This window comes from Lolium perenne, chromosome 4, assembly GCF_019359855.2.
Source record: "Lolium perenne isolate Kyuss_39 chromosome 4, Kyuss_2.0, whole genome shotgun sequence".
In the NCBI taxonomy this organism is placed as follows: domain Eukaryota; kingdom Viridiplantae; phylum Streptophyta; class Magnoliopsida; order Poales; family Poaceae; genus Lolium; species Lolium perenne.
Window position 1 is genome coordinate 11962179 of NC_067247.2, and position 23470 is coordinate 11985648.

The 23470-nt window shown below is 42.2% G+C and overlaps 2 protein-coding genes and 1 long non-coding RNA gene across 5 annotated transcripts; 1 reads left to right on the forward strand and 2 right to left on the reverse strand.

Moving 5' to 3' along the window:
• Positions 1 to 4296: 4296 nt before the first annotated feature.
• On the reverse strand, positions 4297 to 9826 carry LOC127291773 (uncharacterized). 3 transcript variants are annotated; one of them, XR_011742346.1, is made up of 7 exons: positions 9044 to 9825; positions 8658 to 8950; positions 8256 to 8447; positions 7838 to 7990; positions 6417 to 7762; positions 5172 to 5446; positions 4297 to 4715 (listed from the first exon to the last, which is right to left on the reverse strand). It is a non-coding gene; the product is annotated as an uncharacterized lncRNA (long non-coding RNA). The 3 variants fall into 3 exon arrangements; XR_011742347.1 differs by having other exon boundaries at positions 6417 to 7990; positions 8256 to 8455; positions 9044 to 9826; XR_011742345.1 differs by having other exon boundaries at positions 6417 to 7990; positions 9044 to 9824.
• An 882-nt stretch (positions 9827 to 10708) lies between these two features.
• Positions 10709 to 15005, forward strand: LOC127291774 (actin-related protein 2/3 complex subunit 4). Its single transcript, XM_051321093.2, has 8 exons — positions 10709 to 10915; positions 11591 to 11656; positions 11770 to 11822; positions 12351 to 12378; positions 13557 to 13631; positions 13733 to 13837; positions 14147 to 14236; positions 14682 to 15005. Exons 1-8 carry the CDS (start codon positions 10913 to 10915, stop codon positions 14769 to 14771), a joined length of 510 nt encoding a protein of 169 aa, XP_051177053.1. The 5' UTR covers positions 10709 to 10912; the 3' UTR covers positions 14772 to 15005.
• A 1427-nt stretch (positions 15006 to 16432) lies between these two features.
• LOC127291776 (aspartokinase 1, chloroplastic) lies at positions 16433 to 22175 on the reverse strand. The gene is made up of 13 exons (XM_051321094.2): positions 21691 to 22175; positions 21520 to 21602; positions 21388 to 21428; positions 19923 to 20077; positions 18831 to 18980; positions 18652 to 18747; positions 18234 to 18350; positions 17871 to 17990; positions 17698 to 17790; positions 17506 to 17622; positions 17277 to 17393; positions 17042 to 17104; positions 16433 to 16945 (listed from the first exon to the last, which is right to left on the reverse strand). Exons 1-13 carry the CDS (start codon positions 22078 to 22080, stop codon positions 16775 to 16777), a joined length of 1713 nt encoding a protein of 570 aa, XP_051177054.1. The 5' UTR covers positions 22081 to 22175; the 3' UTR covers positions 16433 to 16774.
• Between the last annotated feature and the right edge of the window lie 1295 nt (positions 22176 to 23470).

Below are 23470 nucleotides of genomic sequence, written 5' to 3' on the forward strand. Positions count from 1 at the left end.
AAAGGTGTACCAAGATCAAGGGTGGTGAGGAGCGAGTTCACCTCATCATGTAGTGCTTTGACTCGGGCTCGTGTCATCGGTCCACTTGGGGGACTTGTTGGTCTTGGTGTAGCGACGTCGGTGACCGGGGCTACATCACGTGCCGCTGATGGTGATCCTCTTCCAGATCCGACTCGCTATCGTCACTTGGTTGGGAGTCTTGTCTACCTTGCTGTCACCCATCCTAACATTTTCTATACGGTCCACATTCTTAGTCAGTTCATGTCTGCTCCCACTAGTGTCCACTATAGTCATCTCCTTCGTGTCCTCCGCTATCTTCATGTCACTATCTCCCGTCGTCTTTTTTTCCTCGCTCCAGCTCACAGCTCCAGACCTACTCAGATGCTACCTGGGCTAGTGATCCATCGGATCGCAAGTCTCTTTCTGCCTACTGTGTTTTTCTTGGTGGCTCTCTCATTGCTTGGAAGACCAAGAAACAGGTTGCAGTCTCTCGTTCAAGTGTCGAGGCTGAGTTGCGAGCGATGGCTCTCTTGACGGCAGAGGTGACTTGGTTGCGCTGGTTACTTGAGGACTTTGGTGTTTCTGCTGACGCACCGACTCCTCTTTTATCGGACAGTACAGGTTCCATCAGCATTGCACGTGATCCGGTGAAGCACGAGCTCACCAAACACATTGGTGTTGATGCCTTCTATGTGCGTAATGCCGTGCAGGATCAGGTTATGGCTCTTCATTATGTGCCTTCTGAGCTACAACTTGTTGACTTCTTCACGAAGGCCTAGACTAGACCACAACATGCGTTCTTTCTCTCCAAACTCAGTGTTGTTGATCCACCATGAGTTTGAGGGGGGTGTTAGTGATGTATAGACACCTTTACTGTATATTCTCACTATATGAGGGGCTTCCCTGCATATTGTAACACTTGTACATGTACTGGCCTTTGGCCCACAGTGAATACCAGAGTTGCTCATTCAACAGAATCAAGAAAAGGCAATCGCACCCGGCACCGCCCACGCCACGGATCGACCCCCTGTCGATGTTGAGCGTAGCCACACCGCCCGTGCCACTCCCACGCCGTGAATTTGCCACTTTCTTCTCGTGCCTTCCGACCACGCACGCCGCGTGCGTGAGACCTCTAGTGCCTGCGCAAGCACGGAACCCTCCCATTGAGCAGGGAAAGACGGTCATGTGATTTTGGTTGCTGCTTATTCCCTGCCCCACTGTGAAACTATAGACAAGGCTTAAATAATTAGATTGCCTAACATACCTCAATTATGCGTGCAGTTAAGTCTGCTATGTAGCATTTTGAATATCTTCATACTGTAGTAACCGCAGTTAGTCTTTGCCAGCTGCTGGCTTCAATTTCTCCTCAATCTGATATAAAGATTAATGATCCTACTCATGTGATAGCTCACGATGTGAAGGAGAGTGTCTGTCTAGCTGTGGCTACTTCAGCTGCCTATGATTGTTTGAACTTCATTGATGTTGATTAATATTTGAACTTTACCAATTTTGATCATTTTATGGAAGGCCAGTGTGTGCTTGTGCTATAAATGATTGATCTATTAAATATTTTATGTGCCTGATCATGTGCTATGAAGGCCATTGAGTGCATCTTGTTTTGCTACTTCATCTTCGGACCATCAAGATCATTGAGTGCATCTTGTTGCGTTATTCTGTTGTTCATACTGTCCATGATGATTGCCTTCAAAGAGATTTGATTGCGTTGGATGTGCCTGTTAGATGTGCCTGCCGAGAGAGGAACTATGATCCGGGTTCTCACAAGATTCAGTTGTGTTCTCAAGAATGGTATAGAGACATGTTCAGACATAATGTCGCTCTCACTATCAAAATATAAGGATATCCTCACCATCAATTAGGCTGACACGTCATTTTTTTTCCAAGAGCCGCCAAAAGCGATCGGGTTTGGTGTTGCTTCCTAAGAGATGTTGATGCTTGTGGGTCTTGAATTGCATAACTACAAGAATCTGTCTTGCTAAGGCCCAGGCAATTAGGTCTTGATACGACGGTACAAGAAATTGTTGCAGTCAGTGGTAAACTAAAACATTCAATCTATTGGTGTTCATGGCTTCATAGCATGATCCACAAGCCCTCCATTGCCTCAAATTTTGCAGAAAACTTTAGGAGTTGGCAACGATATTATCCTCTGTTCGCACCTTTTTTCTTGGTTTACATGGTCATCTCTTTTGGAGCTATCAAGGAATCACTCCTTAAAAAAAACTAGCAATGATCGCGCGGCGGCACGCCGCGCCATATGGTGGCTAGTTGATAGTATTTTTTGGTGGTGGTAAATGTTTACTGATGCTTGAGGCGATCTTTCCCATTAAGCAGGGATTAGTCATATTGATGCATGCTCTTATGTGATTACACAGTTCATAGATCGTGTTACGCAAGTAGTAGGTTACCTGGTGGTCAATGGTCATACATATTGAAAGGTGGTGTTGGTGTTCCTTTTACAGAGCTATGAGTGACTGGCCTTGTTGTCTTCTTCGTTGAATGAGATGATGATGATGAGTTCCTATGTTGATGTGAGGAGGCCAATAAGTGGAGCAAATTTTGCTTTGGCGCCGGAAGGTATTGAGAGCAGCGTGGAAGGCCGAGAGCTCGATTGAGTTCTCCATCATCGCCGCAAGGGATTCAGGGCTCGATGGCGTTACCAAAGCGAGCTCCATCATCGCCACAAGGGATTCATGGCTCAATGGCGTTATCAAAGGGAGAGTCCATGCATGGTGTGCCTATTTTCTTCCTCCTTTGTCATATTTGTAAGGCATGGTTATTGGAATTTATCTATATTTATTTAAACAAAGATAATTACCGGTATGTTAAAATGAGTGATGTCCTTTTATACACTGGATTTAAGACATAAGAGTTTAGCATGAGTTCTAAACAATACTTGAAACAATATCGAGTAAATAGGTGGATAATATTTTACAGTGTTTTTGGGTCCCACACAATATTTTTATCAAACAAAGCATAAAATCTAGCTAGTACATGACAAATAAGAACCTATCGCAATGATGACCAAACAAAGCGTTCATCAACCTAGTGGGCGGATAAGAATCTCAATGCAATGACTAACCAAAGTGGTCAACAACTTGAATTGTATTATGGTGTATTGATATATCAAGGATCGGGCTGCTGAAAGCCTTCATCTCCATGTGATTTTACTGATCTAAAAGGCCCAAGTATACGGGCGCTGAACTTAGGTTACATGGCAAACCACTTGTTTGTAGCTGAACCATTTCAGTGACACACCCCACTGAACCATATTCAGGTGTCCACTAAATAGCTCTAATTCCCCCATACTAATCCAATCTTCCATTGAAATAGATAGCATCTTATACAATGACAAAAAAGGATAATCAATCCTTCGTCATTTATCAGCTTAACTTGAATCTGGATATGACTATTTGATTCAATAAATTAGGGCATGCTCGAGATCTGGACATGACTATTTTGTTCGATAAATTAGGACATGCTTGAGATCGGCCATGCATTAATCAGGTTTAGGGTGTAGAACTAATGCCCAAGAGTACTTTCGGGTAGCATCATTGGCAAACAACACTGGTGAAATATAGCACTCATCTTCATGGACCGCATGCATGCGCCGTAAACACAGTAAGTGCAGTATCATATCTATACCTCCCTTGTTATTCTATGGAGATATTGTGGCTTCTATACAATGACAATGTAGTTGTTCAAGAACAGAGATGGTGCTGCCCCTGGTACACCATATGTCTCATGAACTCTGTAATAGAATCTGGTATTCTTATCAGTTTCTGAGAATGGACAATGTATGCATACACAGATGGATCATTCATACATCTCGTTTCTTGATCAACATATTCCGAGGGATGAATGTAACTAAAAATAATTGATGATGTATGAGAAATAACGTTAAGTTAACTTACAAACTATATAACAAAACGAACCAGCCCGAGAGGTTAAATTTTTTATGCAATCTTTTATTTGGAACATAATGTAATATATGAGAATTTCTATGCATATCCCTAGGCTACTCAAGAGGACAAACATGCAATAACCCCTCCCAGGATCAAAGGAAAACTATAACTCATTAATTTTGTAGAAGTATTGTGGTGAACAATTTAGAGAGTAAATAAGCTAAAACAAATTCACCAGTTGACTGATTCAATTGTTATCTAAACCTACCCAAAGATACATTCTTTCGCAGCGGAATGTAACAACAATATATGAAAGTATAGAACCACACTAAATTATATTATTATGATCATGCATGAAACTAAGGTAGGGATGATATCAAAGGTACTTCTAGTTAGTGAGCTTGATTTTACATTCCACTGTAATGTCCATGCTGCGAGAACCATGCACTTTGGCAAGGTTATATGCGACCAAAAAACCACTAAATGGATTTCAACTTTGCTTCACCGGGGAAGAGGGAAAATATTTTTACACCATACTGGTAGTCAAAACAATAGTCCCTTATGTAGCTAATCGAACCATGCAATCATATACTGGGTACCTTTTTTGACCAAAAAAGAGAGCAATATGTCTTTGTTACCTACAGGTTAAGTAGTTGATGACAGTGTTCAGCAGGGAATGGTGTGAACGAAAAAGATTTGCAATCGACATAAAATCGAAGAGGTTTCATTCAAGGCACTGAATATGATAAATTTATCAGCAAGTGGTATCAACCTCCAATCTGCATTTTCCTGAACCTACAAAAAATGTATCTCTCAGCCATGCTCTTCCAAAAATAATTCATGACATGGTAAGAACAAACAATGTACAGAAGATTGTGCTCAGATAGGTCAATGCTCGTTAGTAGGTAGGTAGTCATTGCATATTGTCATCACAATTCTGATACATAAGATGCTCAAAATTGTTACAGTGTGTCAATAATATTCTTAAATCATTTTTAAAGTTAAGAAGAGAAGATGAAGCTTCAGTTAACAAACACCAAATCAAATAAGAGAGAATTTTTTTAAATAGAGGATCTTTGCTGACCACAGAAATGGCACGGGAAAGTCAGAAAGGGAGATGATGAAGGAGGCAGTGGTGCATCTGACTGCGAACACCACTAGCACAGGTTGCCCAGCAGCATCAGCGCAGGCTGGTCCTTCACATGGAAAGAAACGATAAAAAAATGTGGAAAAGGAAGTAGGTGGCACTACCTGAGAAACTTGATCAGATACGATGTGGTAAAGTGCACCGTAATTTTGAGAGTCCGAACTCCAGAGCCGCGGCGGCTCCGAGAAGGGAAATGAATCAGAGCCGCAGGATTGCGAAAATTATGTGCAAATTCTTATCTTCCATCATATTCTTAGTGTTCATCTTGGAATGATTTAGTTCCAAAATCTCAGCAAATCGGCAACAGCCATGTAAATCCATACTACCCACTCGACATCCATGCCTTTTCTAGCCATTGCAAAGATGTCCATGCTCCTTCCTGCCGTTGTGAAGATCCAATTAGTCAAATATATTCGAGATTATTTTTTACTATGTATGATTTAAGTAGTGATGAAGACAATAAAATTTAACTATCAACGTAAAATCCTCCAAAAGATAGGTCGTATGTAGAAGTCTAAAACACATATGTTAATAGTGATTTAGCAATTCCTACGTGTTAACTTCTCGCTTGTGAGCAATAACACACCTGAGCTTCCATTCTCAAAGCTACATGCATGCACTCAGTCATCTCATCCAACCAAAGATCAATGTCATCCATCAATTTATATTCGCAACTTGGTCCTACGTGCTCATTATTCTAAATCCCTTACTACATTATATTTTCTAAACTAACTGAAAGAATCTGAAATATATGGCTGCGGATTGAAAGAAAAAAATGGTATGGTGGGACCTGTAGCGAGCAATGGCGTGGCATAAAAATTAGGTAAATAGCTTATTTTTGTATTCATGTTTGAACTGAGGATGGTTCCTGTTATTCAGGAACTATTTAGCAAGTAAAAAAATGCATAGCCTGAAGAAAAAATCGTCTATCTGTCCCTTCTTTCAGAACTAACCGAAGAGAAGAACATATACTGAATCTCAAATCACTTATTTAACTGTTTTCGAATATGGCATGTGGTAAAATAGAAGTAGCCTACCAAATATAAAATATTCGTGCAGGTAGATGAGCTGAGTGAGCAGTTCACTGGTGTCGACTAATTTACTATGGGGAAGTAAGTTCCTATTTTTTGGTTGATCTTGAGATATCTTCAAGCATTAATGTGTAGGACCAGTTACAACCTGGACAAAAGAGATAATAGACTTGGCACCATTAGAGTGAAAGTTGTGCTGTTGGAGGGCATCTACTGATATCATGGTCTACGGGACATGAGTACAAATGCGGGCCGGATAAAAATGAGAAAGGAATATGCTTCTTATTAAATAGCAGTGCTAATTATTAAACAAAATACCTTGGCTCTGTTGCTACATTTGGCCACCGACGCCTAGAGCTATTATATACATCCCTGCGGACATAACTTTTCCTCAAACATCCTTTGAATGCAATATAAAGCACCCCAAGTCTGAACTGCTGATCAAATTGGGAAGTCATTTGAAAATATGTAGACACTACAGTAGCTCACATAAATATCATAAGGTGTCTCAAGCATAGTAGGGGCAATGGATGGTTCTTAATGGAAACAAAATTGGCATATCTTGGAAAAAGAATTCCATAAAACTGATACTTGCTCAGCCTAGTCTGCAGCACCAGATGCCTCCTGGTCAAGCCCATGGCACAAAACAGTATGCCGGAGATAGCACACGATGTAGTGTGGGTACCCCACGAACTGACACGGAGGGTCCTCGATGCAACCGCCAATGCGCCGACTCAGGTAAAAAAATGGCTAGCCTCTCCACCCGTGCAAGCGGAGCGTCAGTCAAGGTAGCCCGTAAGGCCAGAAAGCTGGGCACGCAGAGACGACCAACCGGCCGCTGCGCCGGGAGCCAGGATAGCTATGTATTTTTCATGAAGTTTACACTAAGATAAAAAGAGCTTTCTGTGATGCAGAAAAACAATATTGAAACTTCAGAAAAGAATCAATATATTTCTCAACTCAGGGGCCATGTTTTTATACATACACGACAAAGTATCAACTACATGATTAACCTCCCAGAAAGTTTTGGACACTACTTACAATAAAATAAGATCTCCAGTTCACGAATCAACCGTTCTTGGTAACTCAAGTGCTTGAATAATTCTTTGCTCGCATCAACCTAGAACTGGGTTTTGAATGAACTAAGACAGTTAGCGGTCCCACCAAAGGCCTACATGAAATATCCCAGGGAATCACCAAAAGATTAATGATTAACAGAATTAACATCCTTAAACTCAGTTTCAGGCACTTCCGGCAGCATCCAACCTTCCATAGAGGACCTCTAGTGAAACATTAGGGCATTGTTCTATTAAATGTTGGGGGCTGGTGACCACATCATAGGCTTATGAACAGTCACTTTAGGATGATTACTATGACTGATGTTGTTGGTCCTCAAGGTCATCAGTTCTTGACCATGCAAGACAATGTTATTATGATTTTGTGGAGCTTGAGTCAACCCATATCAACTTCAGTAGCACCTAAAAATGGAATTGGTATTTCAAGAGTTTAAAATACGTAACATAATTTTTCATGAAGCTTCCATTAATATTAAAGAGCTTCTATGATTACCTTATTTTGTAAGAACAAATGATTGAGCAGAAGGTGGAGGAACATTTGGTCTAGGCTCACATCAAGAATGCAAGAATCAAAAAATGGCACTATAGCTGACCATAGAAAATCCATCATAAGCAAGCAAGGAAATATTGGTGTCAGTACTCAGCTCAGTTCTTAGTTCTTACTGAAAATCAAGTGTCATGGCATGTTCTTCATTTACTCTACATGAAAGCTATGGATCAAAGTCAAATACATCGTATACATCCATTCCCTGGCCACTGGAACACGTTGCAAGACATAAGGTGATGCCAACTTAATATCCACCTGTTGCAATAGAACTGTAAGAAAATGACAACTATGTCAGTTCATGTTCTTTCATGGGATTTCATATATGAATAGAAACGATCGAAGTGAAAAAAAATCTGCTGCAAACTTGATATACACATGTGCACAGAATTATCAGCTGTAGAACTAAAATACATAATGTATAGAAATTGGTACGTGGAAGGGGGAAGTACAGAATAACTTAGGAAGGTCATTGACTTAGCTTGGTTTAATCTTAAAGAGAGAGTTAAAATCTATAATCCTCTATGAAAATATTACCGAGATTTTTTCTTGAGGCCGTGCGCGACTGTTGCAGGCAGACGCACGTGACCTGCTAGTTCATCGTCGACGCTGCAGACTTCAACGTCAAAATCGGCGAGCTTGGAAGCAGAGTACGGATGTTGTGCCGGTGATGCAGCAAAAATATGATCCAGACAACGGCATCCAACAGTTCACTTTATGCAATTTGATCTGGACAACTAAATGAAAGTACTTCAGAAAGGTAGGGACTTTTTCAATAATCATATCAGAAGAAAACAAAACACTATCAGTTAAAAGCTAGCTAATATTGACCACACTAAATCGTGCATGTCTGATTTGTTTTGTTGTGCTGCCACTGATCTATGCGAGAATGATTGATCTATTTTGCAGGGAAGAAGCGAAGGGGAGGGGAAAGTGAACCTGGGGGAGGAGGGGACTGCTGGGACGCTGGAGGACCTGCCTGGTGCGACAGGTCTAATTGGGATCCCCTTCTCCAGTTCTCCATCTACCCTCTGCCTCTCGCCGCCTAGGAGACCCAGGCATCAACAGCGGTAGCGTGCCAGGCCTCGGTGAGATCCCCTGCTTTGTCTACTGCTCGGCTTGACGACGGAGTGAAGCAAGGCCTCATTCCCCTGCTGCTGCGGCCGCTTGCGCATAATGACAAGAGTCAGCCAGAGGAGGCGTACGAACCCGCGGACGATTTGACCCATATGCTACCAGAGGAATGAACCTGCGTCAGTGCAGGGCGCTCCGCCAACGCTTAAGCACGTGGAGAGCCAGGTAAGGGGCTGCGCCGAGAGACTCACCATAGAGGGACGCCGTCGACGCATCCGCCGCCAGAAACTGCAGCCACTACACGGGCACAGCGAGACCAGGGTAACGGAGGGGCTGGTCGATTCGCGTGTTTCCTTTGTGCGGTGGGAACATCTGGTACCGGACTGCTGCTGCAGCGGCAGGCTATCGCACCGCCAGTATCCGGCCACGCCGCCAAGAAACTGCAGCCACTACCCACGAACGTGGCCACCATGACCACAATCGGCTGTGCGACCACAAGCCCTCCCTCGGCGAGGCCACCGCCCAGCACGGCTCCCCGCAACCTGTCTAGGAACATCACCACGCCCACTGGTGAGGTAGAGGGCAGGAAGAAGCACCCTGCCAGTCCTAGGATCACCGTCGTGCCCCGGAGCTCGAGCGGTGAGGGCTCCTTCCAGAGCACGACGCCCTGTGACGCGCCTAGTCGCGCCCAGAACCAGCGCCCCACGGCGCCCGCGCCGCGCGCCACACACGACAGCACGTCGCGTCCCGCAGGAACCTCCACGACGTGGGCGCGCATCGCGCTCGGCCGCTCGTGTACGACCACCACCGACGGCCTCGGGCTCGGTTCTTGGATCCGGAGCACAGCTGCGCGCCCGGACTCGGCCTGCACGGCCGCCGGACATCGTCCGTCGCGGCGGATGCGGTGGCCATGCCCACCGTGTTGAACCCTAGCCTCTAGCGCGTAGGGGCGCAGCTGAGCACTGCGGTGGCGCGGAAATGGACAAGGAGAAGGAGGAGGCGCTAGATGTGGCCAGGGAGGGGGAGGAGGGCGGCAGCCCTAGGCAAGGATGGAGTTTCGAGGCGGTGGAGATAACAGGGAGAGAGGAAGTGCGGGGAGAAAATCGAGGTAGGGCGGTGGTATGTTTTTACGGTGGTCAAAGCAGTTCTCTTAAAATGCTAGATCCACCCAGTCCAAAAGGAAGCAAAGCACAAACCAATGAAAAAAATAAGGAAAAGTGCAACAGGACACCCGAAGTACACACAAGAAAAATACTGCGGGAATGAACCACAAAATCAGTACGTGTCAACCTGCTGTTAAACCAAAAAGAAACTCAAAATTCTGTCAAAAAAGAAGTTTGTTACCAAATAGTATAGTACTTATTAGCATCCGCACCACCATCCCGCCGACGGACCTTTTTACACCAGCCATTATTGAAGATTTGCTAAGCTCTGTTTTTACGTTTGATACAGAAGGCTACGATCCAGGGTTGTCTACATCATCCACGTTTTCTAAGACAATAATTCATCGAAAAAAGAGAGGTTGTTGAGGTGACAATTATGACGGCCGGGAACACAGGTGTGAGAATTACCGCGGAAGAGTAACAAGAAGACCTAGAACTTGGAACCGCGTAGATGGCACAACAATAGTCTTGTTATTCCGCTCGCTATTATCATGATGTAGTACATTATGATATCACATTTGAATTTTTATATTGAGTTATGAATTTTATATGTGCATTAAGAATTGAAATTTGAAAATCTGTGGCAACCGCACCGGTATTTGTACTACTAGTGAAAATCTAAAGTCGGTGGGTTTGCGTTAGACCTGTGTGTTTATTGTTTTGTATTTTTCCCCAATGTAGCTGCTGCAGTATTCCATCCAAAAATCTGGTCCATGTCCATCGTCTCAAAAATCAAAAGCTGGTCCATGACTGGATACGGCCCAGGCCCACCAACAGCATCACGTCCACGGTCCACCTCCCAGTCACCACCGACGCCGGCGCCTCCCCCTCCCACCGCTCGCTCTCGCGCCCACCGGCGAAACTCCGGTGACCGGCAGCCACCCCATCGTCTCTCGCTACCGGATCTCTTCTCTTCCATCGGCTGATCCACGTGGGCGGCCGCGACCCTCTCTAGCCATGGTGAGTTCGTCGCCCTCTCCTTCCTCTAGATCCCGCCCTTTCCTTAACACCGTCGTGGCCGCCGACTTCGGGTGGGATGTATGATTCAACTTTCAGAGGTATCTAGTTGACGACTGTATCTAGTTGCTGAATAAACTTTTGCCCAAGCGGAATGCTGGGATCCTTGTACGATCAATACAGTGTTCAGAAATGTATATGTTCAGAGTGACGAGTTTATAATTGTTGAGGAATGTACAGTAAGTTCAGAAACGAGAACAGCCGAGTGGCTTGAATGAACATATGCCTATGTTTATCCTTTTTTTTTTTCAATTCGATCAATTGTGTGAACATTTTTGTACGGATGCTGCAATTGTAAAGAGCTTTGTCAAGTTTTTATACAAGGGCACAACTGATACATGTGCGCACTGAACAAGTATTGGTTTCCAGATTTTGTCATTTCAGTCAAGTGGAGTTCCCTTTCGAGCGTTGTTCTGTTGTGATTGGAGAATTGTGTAGACCGCGAGTCTCTATCTGAACGCTAGGTTTTTAGTCATCATCGACCAATCGTACCAGCTTAGGTTGCTCATCCCAGTTCAGCATAAACATATAAATAGAAAAGTTATCCCCCAAAATAGATTTTTGTATGATATCTCTTCCATGTGGCATAGGTCCTAATGTGTTCTTGCTACTTTGTAGGCTAATACGCTGCGATTGTATCTGACTTGCATCCGGAACACTCTGGAGGCTGCCATGTGCCTGCAGGTATTCCCATTTGATCACTTCCAGAATCTGTTTTTTGAAGTTTATCTAAAGAATATTTGCTTGATTACCCAGAATTCTAACTTAAGTAGCATGTGTGCTTGGTTTACCAACAGAATTTTCCTTGCCAAGAAGTCGAGAGGCACAACAAACCAGAGGTGGAGCTCAAGTAAGCAATCCTTTGAAATTGATGCTGTTAATTTAATGTATGCATTATTTTATCCATTCTTTTAAGCTAGTGCAGTGATGTCTCGTTTTGAGAAACTGGATTCTGTTCATGATAGTTGAAAATCGATAAAAACTTCTCTACTGCAGAGAGAACAGTAGTCTGCTTCTTTTCATGTTTCATGTATTTGTATGCTCTGATGGATATGCTGGTACTTGATCAAACCTATCATACTACATTCTAAAAACAGGTTGGAGTAGTCCATGAAACTTTGATTGTTACGACAAGAATACCAGCACTATCTTTGGCTAACTTGATAGTGTCTATGCCACTGTGAACTTGTAATCACACATTCACATGTGCTCCCTTATACATTTGCTCAAAAGAAAATGTTGCTCATACAAATAATAGCAATTTTTATTGTATTGCAAATTTTACATTCCCTGTTTTGTTTTTAAACCTTGCCTTGAGGCCCATGTATGTGAATAAACCATGTTTTGCTCACATCATCTTCTCTTCAATTCTTTACAGGACTAGCCCTGAACTTCTGCTGAATCCAGTAAGGGAGACTCTTTTAGCAGCATCTCAAATTTTAATTTTGATTCTTTATATTGATAAACATATCTTGCGAGCGTAAGTCTCATATTTACATGAATTGATTGATTTCTTTCCTCACACAGACTCTAGAGCAAATGATTGTTCTAAATGCAGAATCATGTGGTCATTAGACAGTAGTTCAGATATTTGGTAAAATGCCTCGTTCTGATGATCATATGCGCCCAGCAACAGTATTGTTCGTTCCTCACAATGGAATTACTCTTTCTCAATCTGAGCTAAATATTTTCTTTTCTGGATAGTCTAGTGAGAGTAGAATATATCCTAAGACTCCCACAGTAGAAGTAAATGGTACCCCATCATGTAACAAATTGACAAGAATGTCATCATTTTGTGATTCTATGTTTCTATTAGACACACACACTCTTCACTAGACTATACTGGGAATCATAAAAAGCTTTATTTCTGCTGATTTTTTTTAGTACTTCAGTTGATGTTATTCTTAAGTAAAATTCAGCTTAGCTAGAAATTGACTGTTCTTTCATCATGATATGAAATTTCCAAACTCCATTTTTAAGATCGGGTCTTTGCCTACGTTAGGACAGTTAACATGGACCACCTCTGTTTGATAATGACCAGGTACCTAAACCAAAATAATAAGCAAGCTACTTTATAGTACTCCCTCTGTCCCATCAAGTTTGTCTGAGATTTGTCAAAATTGGGATGTATCTAAATGTTTTTTAGTGTCTAGATAGATTCAAATTTAGACAAATTTCAGACAACTTTGGTGGGACGGAGGGAGTACTTAGGATGAACTAAATCAGGACATGTCTGAATGTTCATATTGTTCTTATGGCTGTGAACTCGACATACTGGACTTTATGCTTCAAATACACGCATAGCATAACGGAATCTAGGATCGATTATGGGTACTGTATTTTAGTATACTTTAATGTTGTTAAAAGAACATGATATAGAAAATTTATGTACTTCATCCTTCATATTTCCTATATGAATTTGGGATTCACAAAACTCTTTCATGAATGAATGACAAAAAGCATATGCCATAAAATAGGATGTGGTCACAATTCTAATAACCCCCATATTGTTTAAAAATTCTGAAACTTGCAAAAGGAAGTTAGTTCAGAATTTTCATTCATAATCTTGATTTTCCTTTTACAGGTGCTTATATGCCGTAATGAAGCTGAGAAGTGTTTGGTAGAGACTTCGATCAATTCAATCCGTATAAGCTTGAAGGTAGTGAAGAGTAGCTGGTGGATATTAATAGTTCTTACACATTGAAACTCAACCATTTGTCATCTGTTATGCCATTATAAACATGTTTTCTTATTTGACAGGTTAAGCAGGCAGATGAACTAGAAAATATTCTTGCAAAGAAGTTTCTTAGGTTTTTGTCAATGAGGGCAGAGGCATTCCAAGTGTTGAGAAGAAAACCAGTTCAGGTATTACAATACAGTGTTGCCAATAGCTCTTGTAATCAACTTTTCCTAGCAGTACAGGAACTGTATTAAACTGAAGATGGACTAGCAGCGTTGCTAGGCCCAGTAATAGAGTATTCAGTACAACAGAAAGTATTTTACTTTGTTACCTAGAGTTTTTAGTAACTTTTGAGTTTTCATCTTGATAAATTTTCAAGACGTTGATTAACCAATAACCATGTTTATCTTCTTTTGTGCTGCATGGATGTTAGTGGCCTGCACTATGTCAAGTGACACTTGGGAAGTGGCTTACTTGGTTTTCTTTTCTTTCAGGGTTATGACATTAGCTTCCTCATAACAAACTACCATTGCGAGGACATGCACAAGCATAAGCTCATAGATTTCATTGTGCAGTTTATGGAGGTAACAAAAGGTTCTGCAGTTTTAAAGATTTTTTAGAAGTGTTCTAATCACCCAATTAATAAACAACTGAGAGTTTTATTGTTTTTTGTAGTTTCACTAATATTATCTTTTGTCCCATCTATGTAATATAAACATCTAGGAGTGTGTTCTTAACAGGAATTTCTGATAGAAATAATTATTCAGTGCATACTGGACTTAATGCTTCATATACATGCATAGCATAAACCCAGCTTAATGGTTGTTGGTTTTGGATTGCCCAAACTACACGAATACGAGCAAAATGCAGAATACTCGCCAATCATGTTAATATTTTTCACATTACAACTTTGTCTCACCTGACCGTAGCAAAGAATACAATCTGGTGGAAAGGACTCATTTCGATGCTATATTACAAACTGTTTACAATCTGAACATACTCACATCACGTCTGTTTTGTTTTCTATAGGACATTGACAAGGAGATCAGCGAGCTGAAGCTTTCAGTGAATACACGTGGCCGGCTAGTGGCGACAGAGTTCTTGAAGCAGTTCATATGACTTGTCAGTCTGTAGCAGTGTTGAAACGTGAATGTTACAGCAGGATATTCCCACCATTTCGTAGTTATGCCACCATTCTGCAAGCTTCCATTTCGGTTGGGTAGGAAGGTCATCTGTAAATTTGTTGTGAGAACATTTTTCTTGTTTTTTTAGACCAAGTGAGAACTTTTCACTGTGTATGGAATGACAACTTTTCTCTATATAATAACCAGAACTACCTGATTGACAGCTGAAGTTTGCATTGCCAGCTAAGCAGAACGAGCTTTCAACGTTGGGCAGGCAAAAGTGCGACACGTGGTAAAGGTTGGGCTGAAGTAGTATCCTGATACACATGGAACATGCAGAATTTTAAGGCATTGTTCAAAATCGCCATTCAAAAGAAATTGCACAATTTTAAGATTTTTTTGTCGTAGAAATATGATGTTATAGAAAAACCAACCATTCGAATATATGCAGGAATCTGAGATAAATTACTGTGTTCGAAACATGGCCTAATTGATTAAATGCACATTCTGAAACCTGATCTTTCTCCCATATCCATTTCACCATCCCTGATCTTTTTTCATTTCAGTGCATCAAAACCAACTGCCACACAAGAACTGGTACAAAATAGACACCGCCATCCAACAGTACCACCATAAGTTAGAGAGATGGAAATGACACAGCCAAGAATCGTGTCGCGAGACAACCGGTTCTCCATTTGGAGCTTCTTGACCTCCTCCCTGGAACTGTGGGCAGCTTTCCTCAGGGGTGATGAGCTTCCGATGAATGCAAGGAACAGTGTGTATCCTGTCAGGAGTGATGAGCTGTTATAAGTGTTGTGTCAGGTTTAACTGTGAAACCGTGTTCTAATTAATATTTATTACAGCAATAACAACATCGATAAGAATGGATGTATTATCCATTCCTGTAAGAGTAATTCCGCATGTGCAGATTGATCAAAAGACAACCTGGCAGGAAGTGATCTCTTGAGGGCTGCTTTCATCATTTTAGTTCTGATCCCCAAATCTTCAGGAAGGGAACAGACAAAATTGGACCAAGAACGGAAAGTGCATTTCACTTAAAACAACCTACCCTGGTTACTTATTTGTATCTTGATGATTCATTTGTTTGTAGCACTGCCCTTTGATATGAATTGCAATCAAAAGATGAGATTGTATTTCAATTGGCCGACAACCACTCTTCTAGTTGTCTGGATACAGTACAATGCAGATTCAACAAACCTTCCACTGTATGCCGTGAAATTACGGGGCATACCGAGTACAATGCAGAAGTTCAAACGGGTACATCATGATTTCAGACTTACCCATATATCAATATTTTGATTGTAATAACAGCTTATATCATGGAATGGAGGGGGTATTATAAGTTTATAAATGCACTAGATTCAGCTTTAAACAGGAGAGCCCCTCCCTACATCTTTTGCGTTTCCACAAACGTCTCTGACAGGTGAAGCACAAACGTCTTGTGAAAAGTGCTTATCAATTCGTTTGTTTGGGCTCAGGAAAAAGCCCACAGTTCAAACAATTCCTCTGCTACAAGTTGGGAAGAAAGTAGTGTGTTCCACCATCTGACAGAAATAACAAACAGCACGTTCACCAGTAATTTCTTTACACAATCTCCCTAGAGAAAAAAGTCAAAAGTAATGGAATCCATAGCGCAAGTTCAATAGGTAATGCTCAATTTATTGGCTGGTATAAATAGAAGGATACAACACACTTAGTTAGGAGACACCCAACCAGACAGTGCACTACAAGTTTCCAATGATCCATTATTAGTTCAGCAAATGCTTTCAGCAAGTAGCGTGCCTCATACACATTGGGCCGCCATTTGCTAGCACTCGATTGCACATGGAAGGACGGTAGATCATGCTAACTAGTATAACACAGAGCCCTACACCTTCCGGGGTATGCATATAGGCTCTTACAACAGGAATGAATCCGCTCGGCCTAAATAATCAGGTACCAATCACCCTCTAATCAGGAAACTAAAAGCAATGTCGACTAGTTTCCGTGCATGGCGCCGTTCGAGTTTACCAGCAACGGGGAACCGTTCTTCTGTGCGATATCCGCTTCCTCAACTTCTGACAAGAAGCCGTTCTCAAAGAACGCGGAGTGGAGGGCTTGCACACACTGCTTCGCCTCGCTGTCGTGGACCACCAAAGAGATGTTCACCTGCTTACGAATAGTTTGCAATCAGGAAGTAGTCATTCCTCCTTACCCATGTGCAGAAAATAAAGCTCATGTCTATCTAAAGGAAGTGGGTAATACCTTGGACGCCCCTTGCGAGATCATCTGGACGTTAACACCATTTCTCCGAAGAACGTTGAACGCCTGGCAAGCAGGAGCGAGTGTAAAACATGCAAAATCATCAACTGGCAACCAGCAAAAACAATACACCAACTAACTTCGATACTTTGGTGTTTGCATTCACTAGCATATTACAGCATCGGCAATAATGTGCCACCACCACAGGACAAGGTTTCAGTTGCTATGTAGATATTACCTTTTCAAGAATCAGGGACGATCTCTGTACGTTCCCTATCAGGGAGATTATTGATCTGTGCTGTAGAAGATGAACAACTGCAATCTTTTCAAGCTCTTCAACTACATTATCTAGCTCCTGCCACATAATCAAAACAAAACAATGAACAAGGAGCATAGATCTCACAACAGTAGGACAGTGCCAAGAAGTATTGTTTGCAGAGAACTAAACATGAAAATGGAATATTTACCTGCTGGATCAATTCACGACTCCACAGTTTTGATGGATCTAGTGTCAATGATATGCTGACTTCACTAGTAGCCACAGAATCAACAGAGATACCCAAATCTTCAAATATTGAGAAGACCTGCACAAAAGCTATACAGTAAAAAAAATGTATAGCTGCATAGAAACAAAGAGCCACAACTTCGTCGCTACATACCTTTGCTAGAAAGCCATACTGGCCAAGCATCCTTGTGCTCACTATATCAAGCATGGTAATATTTGATTTCAACACAATGCTGGTTAGTATACTCTGAAAAATAAAGTGCAATCAGAGGCCAGTAGTAATTACACACGGAAGAAAAACAACATACTGATAGTCATAGAACAAACCTTGCGCATATCTCTTGTTGTAGTGATCACAGTACCAGGTGCATGACGGTTATACGAGTTCTTCACTCGAACTGGTATACCACCTTCCCTAGCTGGTCTCATTGATTGCGGATGCAAAACCTGACATAAGTAACTTCAGTAAAAAATAGTAGAATAGCACTTGATAAATCACCAAGGAAGTATCATAAGTAACTTCAGTTAAAAATATAATGGAAACAGAATTCAATGCAGTAAAGGTCCCTGAACCACAAAACATGCTAATTTTGAAAAGCTGGGATGGGAGAATAAACATATATTAGGTTAAGGTGCAACCAGCAAATTTCTACTATTCTATAACAAAGGTAAATAAACAACAAAGAATACCTGTCCACCAAAGTATGCAAGTTCAGCTGCCTCATCAAAAGTCAAAAAGGGTACCGGTACAGCATTTGCATAAATATTTGGATCGCACGTCAACACACCATCTACATCCTTCCAAACCTGTTGTAGATTTTAAAAAAAATGAGTAATGGCCCCCAATACTGCAAAATAGCATACAGGCATCACAAGTCCACCATACATTGTTCGTAGATTTAAGTGTATTCAGTTAAACAGCTGGGCAACATCTCGCCACAGAAAATTAAGAAGAAAATCCAATTGCAACACTTTTGGATGCATTAATATAAAAGCTGTGACATCTTTATACCTAGCAGGTTCTAGCAGCTTAAAACCTGAAGGGGTTTTCCAGGGCAACCAGACTTTCAACAGGTAATTAAAATACTCGCTAAAATAGAAAACAAACCTGGATTTCTCTTAAACCCAAGGCTTTGCCGATGGTCGTAGCGGTCAAGTCACTTCCACCCCTTCCTAAAGTAGTGACTGCACATGATTTCCATCCCTGGAAATTTGTATGCGCCTCATCATAAATACAAACAGAACAATTCTGATGCTCTTGCAAATGAATTATGTAACATTACAGACCTTCCCAAGGAAACCGGTGACTATAGGAATAGCAGGGTCATCTATCCAATCCCCCTGTAGTCTCTTCGCAACAGCAGGATAAGTTGCTTCAAGAATATCCGCATTTGTAAAATCATCAGTGGTTATAAAGCCGAGATCAAACGCATCATACTGCAAACAAGCAAAAAAAAAAGGTTAAGACATTGTTGGACTGAAATATCAATGTTATTTGTGGAACATGTGTTACATGTGTCGTAACATGTAGTTACGGAATTTATTACATATATTGAACCAAGGTCACACAGTTGTGGGTTTTCTATTCTATGAACTAACGGAATATTCGTCAAGAATGTAGACATGCCGGGAGGCTTAAGTGCAGTGGTATATAGAAGGAACAGATTTAACTCTCCATCATATCCCTGCTAAAGTGAGATGCTAACCTCCCTACCTTCTCAACTCCCTCGCACTTGGATATGTATATTAAGCTGACTACTTTCCGCCAAAAAGAGAAGAAGCTGTCTACTTTAAAAAAAGTTTGCATGGCTAAAGTGGCACAACCAAACTCTGGACTATCATCATATCTACTACACCTCTGTTCCTAAATGAAAGACGCTTTGGGAGTTCAAACTGAGCCCCCAAAATGTCTTATATTTAGGAACGGAGGATGTAACATATTGCTGCATGTGCTTGATACAGCACAGCAAGTCCATCTCATGAGTCGCATGGTTGAGACCTCTTGGTAGTTATGGAACCAAACTTGACATATCATTGTAAATAATCAAGTTGAAGCAATTGGTTCCAATAAGCAACTAAAAGCAGCTGCAAAAGAATATATACAAGCAAAGACTCTCAAAGCGGTCAACGCCCTATAAGTATAACCAAGTCAGTTTTATATTGTAGGGAGATATAAATAAGCTATTCTGGAAATATTCTGCCTAATTGCATTATCTTTCACTTGTCAAAGAGCAATTGTGAAACAATATGAAAATTATAGAAATTTGGAAATGTTTGATCCAGGAGACCCAGAGAAGGACCTAGAATCTAAATACAAACAAATGTCACAAAACAAAGCTTACCAAACTACTAAATTATCGCATTGCTAGAAGTACGTACCTGTCGTGCCTTTTTCCCAATTTTATTCAAATATGCAGCAAATATTCTTGTAGACATGCATTCACCAAAGGAAACAAGGTAATCTCGTGTCCTGGGAGTCAGCTCTTTCATCATAGCAACACCCTTAAGAAGTTGTTCCAATTCGTCCAAAAAACCTGTTTGATGAAACAGTGAAAAAATTGTTGTTTGTATAGTACGACAGAAGACTCTTTCATGGAATGCAAACAAATGATAAGTGCTCAGTTAGCCCAAGAAATAAAATACAAAAAACAATGGATAAATGCTAAAGAATCAAAGATAGAGCTCGTTGAAGTGTTGTGGGTCATGACTAAGGTTCCAGGATGCCACATCTCAGATGTCTGAATTTCCATATGGTGGGGAACACAACGAGTATGGGACTTTAAGGGTTGAACTACTTACCATGTCGCCTGCTCTATGTTTTCATATTAGTAGTGAAGGGGTATGTGTGAATTGAAATTTTCATGCGATAGCAGCTGCTTTTACACTAGTTTTATGCTTTATGTAGAAGATGGTTTTTTGTTAATAAAAGAACATGTTTGTTCTACAGGGCAAGCCTGCCATGTACTGCGGGACTGATTGAGCGTCGCTAGTAGACAAATAATGTGTTCAAGTGTACAGGGAGGTCAATGTACTATATCAAATAATGTCATTCCTTTGAGGAAAACATAGTTAAACCAACTAGGGTGGAGCCACTAGTCTATTGAATACAAAAGCTGTCAATGTTGTATATACAACAGAAAGGTACTCTGCGGAAAACGATGTGAATGGACGACAATGACCTGTAGGCTTGTTAACACCCTATAAAATCAAAAGGAAAAATTGGTTTATTCATGTGCTGCACCATGGATAATTTTTCAGGTGCTAAGGCTGTGGACACAGTTGTGGTGTTAACAGATCGTTCTATTGCCATTTAAAATTATAAGGCAAGGTCCTACCCATTTTTGGCAACCGGAGCCTAAAAAACTGTGCACCATTCTACTGAAGTTTAAAATATATCTTCAGTGGATTATGAACTACGATTTCGAGCTTTAACTTTATATCACGGAAATGGGTAAGGTGGGCAATGCTATGAGCCAAAAGCTCGTTGTTCCTCGATGATGACGGTCCCGGAGTAGCAAGAACACTGGCCAGAGGTTACTGATAGGAAGATGCACGCATGGATGGCGTCAATGATCAACGGACAGAAATAGAAAAGGAACACAGAAAGAGAAAATCCCTCGCAAGCCAAATAAAAAAGTCTATCTGGAGATCTTGGTCTGGTAGGTTAAATTAAAGCTAAGGCCAAAAAGGAGTTCAGCTAATGGGATGGCTGATGAACTGCAATTGGCGAAATGTGAGCCTTTCTGGGTTGGGTGGAGCCTTGGAACTTTTATGTTAGTTTTCAAAGAACTGACTAAACAAGTATTCACTCGGAACTAGCAACTGAAAAATCAAAGTAACCTACCTGAAACAATAGAGATATCTAATCCAAGCTCGTCAATCGTCCTGCAGAGTGAAGGAACAAAAACAGTCAGGACTTGCACAACTCCAAACCAGCGCAAAAAAGAGACCGCAAAATTACAGAATCAAGGCGCACCTAAAATGAAGCTCCTTGATGGCCTTGAGCTCGTCGAGCTCGGACGCCTTTGGGGCGCCGCAGCTCACCGCCTTCTCCCCGGCCTGCAGACGGTCCAAGTACATTCACGAATCAGCACCGAATGGAGCTACCAAAAATTCCAAATTACAAGAGTTGAAGCTGGTAGTGTACCAGGAGGAGGTTGTTGGTGGTCTTCCCCATCGCGGAGAGGACGATGACGGGCGTCTCCTCGGGGAAGCTGAGGATGAGGTCGGCGACCTCCCTCATCCGCTCCGCCGACGCCACGGAGGACCCGCCGAACTTCATCACCACGGTGAACCCCGCCGCGGCAGCCGGGGTAGCCCCATCGGACACCGCGGGGGCGGGGGCCTCGCCCTTCTTCAGGGTCGTCGTGGCGGCCGCCCCGCTCTGGCACCGGAGCACCAGCCCCCTCCGCGCCCAGCATTGCCCTCCCGGCCTGGCGGCCCCGCACGCAGAGTCCCTCTCCCTGACGAGCCTGCAGGCGGAGAGGGGCGCCGGGGCCTCCCGCGCGACCGCCGCGAAGCGCAGCGCCGCCGCCATCTCTCCGACTAGGGATCCAAAGACTTCAATTTTGTAGATCTCTCCTCGCCGGGCCGGAGAAGAAGCGCGAGCGAGGAGAATGGCGGCGACGGAGGTGGACAGGGGAGGCAGCGCGGTGGGTATGGCAGGGTTTATATAGCGGCCGGGGAAACGGACGGCGGCGATGTTGCCTGGCCGGAACGGACGGCGGCGATGTTTCCGGTAGGTGCCAAGCTGAAATTTTTGACCCCTGGTGGCAACGGCCGGACGCAGAAACGCGAGCGAGCGGCGAAAGGGCGCCGCGGTTATGGTCGGGAGGGCCCACGTGACAGTGGTTTCTTGTCGCCGTTTTTGGAATTCCAGCTACGATAGCACCCATTGGCCTACGTCGGGTGCCAATGGTTATTGGGTGATGGACAAGTGGATTAGAAGATTTTGTGTCATGTCTTGAAAGGGAAGTTCATGATTTGGTCTAGTTCTAGTGGCTAGGTTCCTGGTTGGGTCGATTCTGAATGATGGTTGGTTGTTGATGGTAATTGTGTGTTTCTTGTCGGTGTTGTGGTTTGTGTGGGTTCATAACCTTGACTGGTTATTATTGGTGTACCATTGTTTATGTTATGAGTTGTTGTTTGACAACGGCGTCCATAGATTAGGTCGGATGCCAATGGAATTGAAAAGCTCTTGTCCGAAAATGCTAAAAGAGGAGCTAATTTTGACCTAAATCTTGAGATTCAGAATGATTTTCAGTTAGTCAGGGCAGGGCCCATAAATAAAATTGAGAGGGGCAATTTTGTAATTAGCTTAGAGAGAGGTGGCATCATTGGTTAAAATATAGCATTATCTTGTTGGTGGTATTTAACCGACGACAACAAAGTAAACCACCGGCCTGCAGCCAAATCAGTCTCAAAAAAATTGGAAGATGGGTACATAAGAACTTCAAAACAAAATATTCGCAAAAAAAAAACTTCAAAACAATACAACAAACAAATTTGGGGAAGCTAAAAATCCAAAAAAGAGAAAGTTACAGGCTTTTTTTCTTATGGTAATGTCTAGGTTGTTAGAGTTGGCCCAGAAATTGTGTTTGAATGAGAGGAGTTTTAGTTTGTTGACATACATACACAACATTTGGTTAGAAAGATTTGAGGAACTCTAATGAGAGCCTACGTCTCCATTTTTTTTGGTCAATCGATACTGGGAATGGTATATTTACAGAAGCGAATAATACAAGGTAGATATGTTGTCTCACGTGATTACAAAAAGAAGCCTAAAAGAAACGAGCAATCCTTCGAGCTCTTCAATCTCGTTCTTCTTTCACGATACTATCTTGATTTTTCTGATGGCACCTGAAGGAAAATAATATTGATACCAAATCATATACCTGCAAATACCATCGAAGTTTCTCCCAACAATG

What these genes read in the sequence shown, in the direction of transcription:
- LOC127291774 (XM_051321093.2), top strand. An exon ending in AAACCAGAGGTGGAGCTCAA is followed by an intron (nt 11,823 to 12,350) that starts GTAAGCAATCCT and finishes AATTCTTTACAG; the next exon opens with GACTAGCCCTGAACTTCTGC. An exon ending in TGAGAAGAAAACCAGTTCAG is followed by an intron (nt 13,838 to 14,146) that starts GTATTACAATAC and finishes CTTTTCTTTCAG; the next exon opens with GGTTATGACATTAGCTTCCT.
- LOC127291776 (XM_051321094.2), bottom strand. Translation starts at nt 22,080, where the DNA reads ATGGCGGCGGCGCTGCGCTTCGCGGCGGTCGCGCGGGAGGCCCCGGCG. An exon ending in CGTCCCTGATTCTTGAAAAG is followed by an intron (nt 17,105 to 17,276) that starts GTAATATCTACA and finishes CCTGCTTGCCAG; the next exon opens with GCGTTCAACGTTCTTCGGAG. An exon ending in TCTCGCAAGGGGCGTCCAAG is followed by an intron (nt 16,946 to 17,041) that starts GTATTACCCACT and finishes ATTCGTAAGCAG; the next exon opens with GTGAACATCTCTTTGGTGGT.